We start from the raw sequence: 11,603 nt of genomic DNA, 5'->3' as shown, positions 1-11,603 counted from the left end.
AAGGCAATGGTCTTATGATTAATTATTGGTATTCCTGTACTGCTGAAGGAATGGGCCAGAATCCTGTTGTGATAGGTGTTGTACAAATAAGTAGGTGTTGGAGTCTGTATTTCCTTTGGGATATACAAGGATGCACAGCAAACATATAGTGCACTGAAGAATTTACAGCCTCATGGGAACACAGTTTCACACATTCTAATCTCATTCATGCCATTCACAGTTTGAATTAACACCATTGCTTAGTGTGTTTGTCGGGGTGGAGTTTGTCTTGCTACCTGTAGATAACAGAATGAAAAGGCACCATTCCACCCTGTGACACACCTGTGTGAGGCCAATGGAAGGACAAGTCCAAAACACAAAATATTCCTCTGGCTTTACTGCTAATTTTATAAATGGAAACACCCCAGGAATGAAAAATTCCTTTGATTTTTTTCAGTTGCTAGCAGACACTGGATTTCTGTTGCTAAGTGTGATGGCATTGCACCTGGTATAGGGAAATAAAGAAGCTGTGATAATGTAAAAAGTCTCAGAGGAATTGCCATGTTAGTCTGTAACTTTAAAAATCAGTAGTCCTGTGGCACCTTAGACGAACACAAATACATAGGATCATGATCCTATACATTTTTGTAATCATGTAAGAGCTGTACATGCTTGCCAAGGAAGTCTGTTGTTATAACTAATTCTTTGCTAGTAGACTTCATTAAGGCACTCAACTCAGATTTATCTCCTAGATGCCTATCAACACGCTGAATATTTCACAAATATCTCCAAGAATGTATGGAAAATGTTGAATTGTTACAAAACCACAAACCAGACTGACCAGCTAAGTTCCTCAATCAGCCAAAATGCCTGGTGCCTTCACGGAACATGGTGTAGTTTTAACGGCGTCATTCCCAGGATATGAGACACACAAGTTGTTTGAGGTAATGTCTTTTATTGGAACAACTTCTGTTGGTGAGAGAGACAGGCTCTGGTGCTTGGAATCCTTTCCCAGACTGGAAGCAGAGCTCTGTATGGCTTGAAAGCTTGCCTCTCTCACCAAGAGCAATTTGTCCTATAAAACATATTACCTCACCTACCTTGTATCTCCACTGACTTTGTTGGCAGTTTTGCCAGACTAAGATCTGCATGATGAAGCTCTACAAAAATGTACACTTATAAACACTTTCTAATGTGTATGACCTTATCTAGGACCTCTCAGTCCTTATGAATATTGCCTTTCCCAACTTCCAATAATTATAAAATATATCAAAAGATGCCTGAAATGTTTGGTACAGATTTAATGGGGAAAATACAGTGCTACTGCTGCATTTTACTCATTCATTTGCTGTCAGTGTTGCAAACCACAAACAGGGCACTCAGGCTTTTCACCTGCTGGAAAATAAAGAGCCAGACCCTCCTCTATGTTGCTCCACTGCAGGATCCTTATGAGACCACTGGAGGAGTTCTCCTGCATAGAAAAATCTTCTGTTTTATCTCATCCCACCCTCTGGATAACAGCACAGGTAATGTAACCAGAGGAAAGGGGGCAGGCATGGTGAAGGTCCTCTTTCCACCTTTTCACACTGCCAGTATTACTCCTTGGATTTGGCAGGAGACATAAATTAGAACACACCAGAGACTGGCCTGGTAAATCCCCAGAACAAGGGATCACACCTCTTGCTGGAGCTGTGCTAAGTGCTCTTTGGCCTAAGCTGAGGATTTAGGCAGTGCAAAGGGGTTGTCCTTGGCCTGATAGCTCCAAGTTGGTATACACCAGCCAATAGATCCAATATGCAAATTCATTTTACTCTAGTTTATATATAGTGCATATTGCCTCAAGGCAAATTTATTGGAGCCTTGTCCTGTCCCAATTCCTAATTGCAGTGTTGCCCAAACAGCATAGTATTGTTGGCTGCCCTCCTCTTCTCCTTCTTGATGCTTAGCACAGGCAGATGGAGGTGGAGTCCCTAGAGTGCTGACACAGGCCTGAGCTCAGTAACAGAACGTGCATTTATTACTGGAAGAGGGAACAGAGGAAGTTCCCCTCCAGCTCCTGGTGACTCCATAAATGATGCTTCTGCTCATGGCCAGGAAGCACCACTCCCCTGGACTTCCTCTCAGGGCTACTTCTTCAATTAGGGGTTTTCCAGAGGCACATCTCTTTAAGGCCTATCTGTGAAAATGTCACAGGCACGTGCGCGCGCACACATATCCAGCAGCACAACTCAGCTACACTATCACTCTTACTGGTGCTCAGCTTTAGCCAGTTCTGAGACAGCCAGTACTGGATTTCTACTATTACAGGTGCCATGATATTCATATCTCCCTAGGAGGTTGGTGGCAACAAAATGGAGCATATGGCGAGGTAATTTGATAGTGATACGAGGAGCCCTTGAGAGAGACCACATCTAAATATCAAAGTGTGTTGGTACATGAACTTACCCAATATACTTTTGTGCTGAGAGAACAGGTTAGGTAAGTAGCTGAAGGGATAATCTTTAACTTGCTTTAGGTAATACTCATAAAGGTATTTTCAACTGCAGCTAGAGAGATACCTTGCTGCATTCTCTATCGTTGGGTTCATTCACCAACAAGCCTTTCTGTCCATTCATGGGGCAACATGGACATTTTTTGTTTTAGAGCAGCAGATTTCTGGGCAGCTGCCTAGGAACACGGATATGGCCCACCTGCCCCACCATCATGTCAGAGGGGTGGCCAGGCCAAATTTCAGTGGCTTTGTGACCCAGTGCACCAGGTTCCAACATCACCCACTCATGATGTGGGGCAACCTCCCTGGGGATCAGAGGGGAGGAGGAAAGGGCAACACACTAAAATTTTGCCTAGGGTAGCAGACTCTTCTGAGCAGCCTCTGTTCTCATGCTTCCACCATCATGAAATTTCAGTGCAATTCACTGGTGGATGAAAATGTGAATGTTACTAAAGATAAGTCATTTCTCCCATTTCTGACTCACTGCATTAAGCATAACAGTGCTAAGGCACACCCAACTTAACTTCGCCTAAGCTAATTGAACAAAACATCAGTGAACGTATTGGCAATTTTAAGAAAGCAAAAGGGTGAATTTCTGTAATGATTTTACAATTCTCCTGATGTAGTCATTAGCAATTAAAAAGCATTTACCTTGCAGTCCTGACACATGTGATGCTGTCCATCTAGGGATCAAATTCAACCAGCATCCCCCCCGGGCTCCCCCCCCCCACATACTGGGTCAAACCAAAGGTCCACCTAGCCCACTATTCTGTCTGCCAACAGTGGCCAATGCCAGATGCCCCAGAGGGAGGGAACACAGCAGGTAATCATCACATGATCCCTCTCCTGTTATCCATTTCCAGACAAACACAGGCTAGGGACCCCATTCCTATCCATCCGACCTAATAGCCATTGATGGACCTAACCTCCATGAATCTATCTAGCTCTTTTTTTAACCCTGTTAAAGTCCTAGTCTTCACAACATCCTCTTGCAAGGAGTTCCACAGGATGACTGTGCACTGAGTGAAGAGAACCTTCCTTTTGTTTGTTTTAAATGTGCTGCCTATTAATTTCATTTGGTGATCCCTATATTCAAGATGTGGGTGTACCATGGTGTTGTATATAAGCAATAAGATACTTTCTGTCTTATTCTCTATCCCTTTTTTAATGATTTGTAACATTCTGTTTGCTTTTTTTGACTGCCGCTGCTCACTGAAGGTGCATCTACACTGCAAAACTATTTCGAAATAACTAGTGCTATTCCAAAATAATGTAGTCTGCGACTACACAGCCGGCAGTTATTTTGAGATAGTGTCAAAATACGGTCAAGCTAGAGGACTTCTGATTCTGACTCCTGTAACCCTCATTGTACGAGGAGTAAGGGAAGTTGGAGGAAGAATGCGCTATTTCGAAATAAGTGCTGTGTAGATGCTCCCTATTTCGAAATAAGCTATTTATTTATTTATTTATTTTATTTAAAGGTAAGCCCTGCAGTGTAGACATACCCTGAGTGGATGTTTTCAGAGAACTATCCACAATAACTCCAAGATCTCTCTCTTGAGTAGCTGTAGCTCCATATACCCCATGAGCCTAAACAATAAAAAGCCTGGGACTAAACAATGAAATCCCCATCTATGCTCTGCTGACCCACTCATCATCTCAGCCTCAATTGCTTTCTACTATCCACAGCCCAGCTAGCTCTACCCATACCTGAACTCCCTCTTGGAACCCTTGAAAGCCACACTTTGGAGCAGGGTAGATAGGAATTTGCCATGAGCAGTCCAAGTAACTAGGGCAAACTCTTCAGGCCAAGTTCTGCCCTCATTTACATCCTTGAAGCCCCTGTGAAATCGATATGGCTGTGTGACTATTGAACCAAAGACATCCAGAGCTGAGGTGTGAGTTTCTGCAGCTGGAGCTAACGGACTAAATTCCATAGATGAGAGTTTTACCAGACTCACATCCTCTGAAGATCAGGCCCAGTGAGGGATACCTAATATACTCTGAAGAATGGATTACAGCTATTGTAGTGTTACCTGTGAAACAAATCTGGCCTCATCTGCCGAGCTAAATTCTGTGATTGAAGTATGCTACATGGATGGTGTGAAGTGGCCAGAAAATAGGTGAACGAACCTGAGGCCAACCCCATTGAAAACACATACTCACCAAGTTCAGTGTGAGGTTGAGTGTCAGGGCCACGCTTACAAATTATGGGCTCTATGCCACTCAGTCCCTGCCCCCTTCCCACAGCTTCTGCTGGGGGGCCTGGAGCTTCCCTCTCCTCTGCACAGCTTCTACTGGGGGTTCAGGGCTTCTCTGGGGCTGGCGCAGAGCTGCAGAGGCTCGGGGATCCTCTCTTCCCACAGTCTGGCAGCAGAGAGTCCTCCCTAGCTGATTGCTGCTGGCCAAGAGGAGCACATGCGGGAGGTGGGAGAGGGCAGGGAGAAGCCCTGCAACAGATAAGAGAGAGCAGCCATAGGGAGGGGCAGGACAGGAACTGGCAGAGATGGTCAGGGCAGTCCTCAGTCCACAAGCACATGTAGCTGTGTAGGGACACTTGAGAATTTGGTGCCCCAAATTTTCAGATGTTCTACACAGTCATGTATTTCACGTACACCAAGAGACAGCCCTGCTGGGAAGAGAGAATCATCAAAAGGACAGGGTACTATTAAGGAAAACCCTCCTTTCCTTTTTGTCATAAAGTTCCTGGTTCAGTACTGGACAAAAGTGACGCTTTCTGTGATTTATTACCAGGGTTGCATCACTTTCACTGGGCACAGGACTGGGCTCTATTATAAGTGCTGTGAATGACAAAATAGAGTAACTTGCCTCCACTTTACATGAGGAGGGGGGGCTACAGTGCACGGCTGGAACCTTCTGTTGATGAATCAACCATGTTACTCCTGGAGAACAGGTGTGTTCCCATGGGTAGAGCATAATGTGTAGCCAGGAGCCGTGGGTGCTTCTGCCAGCTCTGTCACTAACTTGCAGCAGGGCCTTGGGCAAAGCATTTAATCAACTAGCCTCAGATTATCTGTGTGCAAAGCAGGATGCTTGCTCTAAATGCCTATCCGAATTGGCAAAAAGCTTCCATGGGGATCTAGGAATGCAGAATGTGAAACTCACATAGCCTATCATTCTGAAGGGCTACGTCTAGACTGGCATGATTTTCTGCAAATGCTTTTAATGGAAAAACTTTTCCATTAAAAGCATTTGCGGAAAAGAGCGTCTAGATTGGCACAGACGCTTTTCCTCAAAAGCACTTTTTGCAGAAAAGCATCCGTGCCAATCTAGACACGGTTTTGTGCAAGAAAGCCCCGATCGCCATCGGGGCTTTTTTGCGCAAAACAGTTTTCAGCTGTCTACACTGGCTCTTTTGCGCAAAAGCATTTCCGGAAAAGGGCTTTTGCCTGAACGGGAACGTCAAAGCATTTGCGCAAGAAGCACTGATTTCGGACAGTAGAACATCAGTGCTTTTGCGCAAAATAGACAGCTGGCAAGTTTTTGCGCAAAAGCGACCACTTTTGCAGAAAAACTTGCCAGTCTAGACGCAGCCAAGGTGTAAGAAGCAGTCCTCATGACAGCCTAGTGTGCTAGGAGGGGCACAGCTGTGTAGGAAACTGACACTGAAGGGCCTCCTCAAACTGTTGCACCAGTGCATCAGAGAGACATTTAGGTAGCAGTCCCTCAATGCAGAGACATTAATCTACTCCAGCTTTTTTGCTGCTTAAGTTTACCAGCACACAGAGGCAGCAGCTGATGAACTAAGTATCTCTGCACTAAGGTGCCAGCACATCAAGGGCTGCCTATGTAACTGCTGTGTTGGTGCACTGGGGAGCTAGGGTAACAGTGCTGTGGACCTTCATTCACAGGTTCCTCCCCTAATCCATGTCACCCACAGCGTTCTGTCCCATTCTCTCTACAAAGCCCAATCAGCAACACGTGCCTCATCCCCCACTATTCTCCTCCCCAGCTCCCCAGACTGTAGAACTCCCTAACAATGCATAACACTGTTCAATCAATGGAACAAGAAAGGACAATCTGGTAGTACATTTCATTTGCACAAAACTGTCATTAAGAAATTGCTTCTGAGTGTAGCCTATTTTCATTCTTTCCTTGGCACAATTTCCAACAAGGCTGGGGCTTGCTGGTCTGATCATCTTACTCCCTCTGCTGGACTTTTTTTTAAACATAGATTTGAGACGTGATTTTTGTGGGTGCCCGGTGGACCTCCTAGGCCTAGGGCACCAAAGAAGGCATCCTGAGCCCATTGATCTGGGAGACGGTTCTACTTCTGTACCATGATTCCTGCAGCAGGTAAAGCTATGTGGGAAATCTTGTTTATAAGGCCCTGTTGTCAGCTGGTCACCACTATTTGAAAATCTCATATTGTTGGGATGGAAAGTGTCTGTACCTGGTCTGAACCCAGTGATGAATTCTTCGGAGTAACAGCTGGTCGGTGAGTTATATTCTTCTTCCATTGTTACCAACTTTACTATTTTAATTTCTGCTTGCATTTAACTCAGAATAGCTAAACTCCAACACTTGTGCTTTGTGCTCCAGCCTGCCCAAGCTTTGCCCCATCCCCTTGGCAACACTGATGTATCATTCTAAATATCAGATGAGACAGTAGGAGAGTGACTAGCCCAGATCTCGCTCTGTGTTTCAGTTCCCCAGATGCAAAATGGGGATGATAGCACTCCTGTTTAGCTCAAGCCTCTTGTGCGGATAAATGCATTAAATATGGGAAGATGCTGAGTTACTATGGTATTGGGGGCCATATAGGTCACCTTGATTATATATGTTCTTGGGAGCTCAGGGTGCATTAAATCTCTTTGCTGCATGAATGATCCTTCTAGTATTTTTAAGCAGTGCCTCTCGGCACAACTCCTCCTGTGTGTCTGAAACTTTGTGCTACAATCGTTATCTTTATTATAATGTGTACAAATTGAAAAAAGGGTTAGTTTCATTGTATTCAATGCATATTTAAAGTACTGACTATACTTTATACATGTTTTGAACTATATTAACATATGTTTATTTGAGGGGTTTTTTATTTCCAAAATGCAGTGGAATGTATGAATCGTTCTAATACACAGAACAGATAAGTCAAATGTGTAATAAACAAAACATTGTGGAAGTTTTTGCCATGTCTATAAAAATGATTCCTCTGAAAGAAATATTGCTGCTGGCTCAACGTTATGCAAGACACCTGTGCTCAACAGCTGTCATTTATTAAAGTATAGTTGTCAGAGTTAATTGTTCACTGTTGCCTTAAAATGTGCATTTCCTGATGAGACCAAAAACACCAGCATGCTTTTGACAGGTTTTGTTATATAATCAGTAATTACCAGCATAAACCCTCCCGAGCTATTGTGAATAAGAGATAATTACATAATCAGATTGCCCATTTGCAATCTCACCCAAAATATTGATTGTGGTCAATGTTCCCTCTAATCTTTTCCATTCATGTGCGTATTTTTCCATTTATGTGTAGAATAAATTTTATGTGCACCAAGGCATGTGTGAATGGCCACCACCAGTGAAAACAAAACCTAGCTGTGGGCACTCTACTAATCAGCTGGGCAGCATTTGAATTTTTCCTGAGCAGCCGCACAAGCACACAGCTTAGAGGTAACAGATTGTGGACCTTTTGGCCTCAGGCTGAAGAGGGTGGAAGCCAGCTTGGGCAGTATGTGCATGTGTACAGTAACCATACCTCAAATAGCATCTCCTTCCATTCATCTATTAGTGCCACAGCAAATATTTTTAACATACAGTGTTTTTATACAGATTTATACTACCTAGTACTCTATACAATATATACACACACTCTTGTTTAGTATTGTACACAATTAAGGAATAATTTAGCAATGTGCAGTATTGTGTGTTTCACTGTACATTACTGGTGCAAAGTCTGCAGTCTGCATGGTCAGGGTCACTTGTACACTGAAGCAGCTGAACTGGCCTGTGATAAGACAAAAAGCAAACCCAAACATTAATGGCTGCTTTGTATGTATAGGGTCATAACTCTGCTGATCATAAAAAGAAGTTATCAAGTGCCACATGGAAGTCAAAGTACATTTTATGTAGTTCTAAGGCCATGAGATCTTTTAAGGTAATATAAATTATTGCACAGACACAACTGGGATGTTTTCTCCTTGTAGCAGTCTTAAACCATTGAGGTTTTATTCATCACACATCTGAATAATTTTCAAGTAGACTTCTGGGTTTGAAATTTCTTCACAGAACCAATTTTTTGAGTTATTGCCAGAACATCATGTTGACTGGCTGTAAAAAATAAGAAGCATCTGTCCATGCTCTAAATTATGGAAAGCCAAATGTGCAGCTTATATAAATCAGCAAAGCTCCATTTACACTGGCTTCAGTGGAGCAATGTGGAGTGCCAGCAGCTGACTGGCCTGAAGAGTATTTTCAATGTACAGTAAAACATTATCTTGCCCCCATTTCTAAAGTGGTCTAGTTACATGTCAGCATTGCTTTGCACAGTTGATTATTATTGACTGAGTTCTTACAGAAACCCTAAATCATTGTTTTTCACCTTGGGGTGCCACTTATGTAACACACCAGTGAGTGTGTTACAGTTGCACTTCTCTGCAAGGGATAGGAGTTGTTACAGCCCCCAGCTAAGGATGTTAAGAAACGGTTAATTGACTAATCGATTAGTTGATAAGGGAAGGTGCTCTGTCCCAGGAGCTACCCCTGCTGCGGCTCTGCAGTTTAAATGTTGTAGGAACTGGGCACGCAGGCAGCCCGGCTCCTACTACATTTAAACTGCAGAGCTGCAGTGGGGGAAGGTCCTGGACTGGTATGCAGGCAGAGGCTAATTTGTGGCAACCTCCCTTACCACCACCATACTCCCTGGCGGCTGCTCCTCTAACAGAGGCTGGTGGGGTGGAACACCGCCGCAGAGACGGTGCTGGGAGGAACTGGATTTTTAAGCCGGCTCCCCCCAGCACCAGCTCCTGTTTCCCTCCCCTTGCTGCCTCTGATAGAGAAGGTGTTTGTGTGGCCTGGGGAGAGAAGCGAGTAGTCGAGTACTCAGCTTGACTGCTTACATCCTTACCTACAGATCCTTGGCCCTTTAGTGCCACACATTATTGGTTCAATCCCCAGTGTTGGCCAGGGTTACATTTACATGAGAACAAAGTGGATGCAAAATATTAAGATTCTGATTTGGCACAAGTTTACATCACATTAGTATGTGTGTGGGGGGGGGGGGAAGGGGTGCAGGGTGCACATGAATCTGGCCCAGTAATGCATATTACAAAGAGGAAGAAATGGCTTTGTCTTCCAATGGTTAAAATCTTTGTATCAGATGTTGCATTTGCTCAGTCATCCTTCTTTGCAGGCCAACTTTTCCCTCAGTTAAAAGTGACTAAAATTAAAGTATAAAACTCCCAATAGTTTACTGAAATGTTTGTTTGCTCCAGAAATATTCTTGTTAACGTACACTTTCCACTCAAAGGAAAGCTGTTCTCAATAAATACTATTCTTGTTGCTAGTTAACAACCTCACTGACAGGACAGCAGAGTCCCTACTAAAACTTGTTTCCTCTATTTAAATGACTCTGGATCAATGTTAGTCTTATCCTTGCTTCTTCCCCCCGCCAATGCCATGAGCCTCTGCAAATGGGTTTCACGTTACTTCCGTGTTCTTCTCATTGGCAACTGGGAGCAGTGCCCTATCAATGTGCCATTCCTTGTCAACAGCCAGGGTTGACTCTTGCAAGAATTGCCTATAATTCTTCCTTAAGATCCTGATAGGCACAGGTCTGAGATAGGGTTGCCCAACAGTGTTCCCTTGAAGCTGCAGGGCAGCACAGCTTCACAGGTGATTAATCATCTCCGCCCAGTCAGTCCACTCGGTGCATGAAGCCCTGAGCCTCTGACTGGACAGGGCTGATTAATCACTTGTGAAGCTGTGCTACTGCACAGCTTCCAAGGAACACTGGTTGCCAAACCTACAGGATTGCCCTGGTGTTTCCAGGAATTAAAGATCAATCGTTCATTTGAGATTATGTGCGTTGAAACTTCCATGGCTATATCCAACCACAACTGGTAACCTAGTCTGAGGAGAGAATCAGTAGAGGCAGAAAAAAACTGTAGGACCGCGATGCATTCTCTATCTAGTAGGCGTACACTACAAACATGCTGCTGTGTCTCCATGGGAAGTGATCAGGTGGTTCCTGGAAAATCTCCCACCTTCCCACCATAATTCCATGTAGTTGGTTGCAAGCAGTTGCATTGTTCAGGCAGCAGCAGCTCTGAGTGGTGCCAATGGATCCCCACTCTCAGCATGCAGCCTTCTTTTGAGTAAGGAAATGGGGAAGGCAATCATAATAATTAATAATACTTGGCACTTTTAAATCTCAGGCAAATCCTCACCAAACACAGCAGATCTAAACAGTCAACCAGCAAAAAAGGAAGCAAATTCTGGAGTCAGAAGCTAACTACTGAAAATTCAATGCCCCTAGCAGCTCAGATCTTGGCATTCTGGCAAATGGGAGCACATCACTTGTTCTCAGTTGCCATGGCAGAACGCTAGGAGAGGGACTGACTTTAGTAGCGAGGACTGAACTGCAGGGGACTTGAAAGATGAACACCAGCAACTTCAACTTGCCTAGGAGTGAATAGCAAACTAGGGCAGTCTTTCGAGCAGAGGTGTAATATTATGAGTTCTATGATGGCATCAGACTTACGCCACTGGTGTTGTTTTCACACTGGCCGCTGATACATCAACATGATCCATTTCCTTCATAAAACATTCTGATTAGGAGAGGAAACAGCCTAATATTACACAAGAAGACTCCCAAAATAAAACCCAAAGCAAATAATTACCTATAATTGTCCTCACAGGAGACACTCAAATTTCGTTCCTCCAAGATGCTTGTTAACTTTGTTATGGAGTGCCCCACGCAGGACTCTCTAAAAGAAAAACCATAGGTTGTTACATGTATCCTGCATGGGTGTGACACAGGTGGATTGTACACTATGCTGCCTCATACTGACTGCATACACTGTTAAATGTATTTGAAGGGCAAAGAATAGTTTTAGACCTCACTACTGCCAGCTAATCTGTGCCAACGAGCCCCAATACCTCTGTGCATTTC

General features: G+C 43.9%; 1 protein-coding gene across 2 annotated transcripts in view; it reads right to left on the bottom strand.

The window, feature by feature from the left end:
- Nucleotides 1-6,432: 6,432 nt before the first annotated feature.
- CD38 (CD38 molecule) overlaps nt 6,433-11,603 on the bottom strand; it is a 39,458-nt gene continuing 34,287 nt past the window's right edge. The window contains exons 8-9 of one of the 2 annotated variants that reach the window (XM_006136966.5): nt 11,332-11,418; nt 6,433-8,438 (exon numbers count right to left, since the gene is read on the bottom strand). In XM_006136966.5, coding sequence (XP_006137028.1) covers nt 8,363-8,438; nt 11,332-11,418 — 163 coding nt within the window. In that variant the 3' untranslated portion in view covers nt 6,433-8,362. The remainder of the gene's footprint in view (nt 8,439-11,331; nt 11,419-11,603) is intronic. The other variant, XM_014580533.4, reaches the window with a different exon arrangement.

Source organism: Pelodiscus sinensis, chromosome 4, assembly GCF_052426305.1.
Source record: "Pelodiscus sinensis isolate ZL-2025 chromosome 4, ASM5242630v1, whole genome shotgun sequence".
Lineage (NCBI taxonomy): Eukaryota > Metazoa > Chordata > Testudines > Trionychidae > Pelodiscus > Pelodiscus sinensis.
The sequence above is the reverse complement of the archived record's forward strand: the minus strand, read 5'-3'. Positions and strand labels throughout refer to the sequence as shown.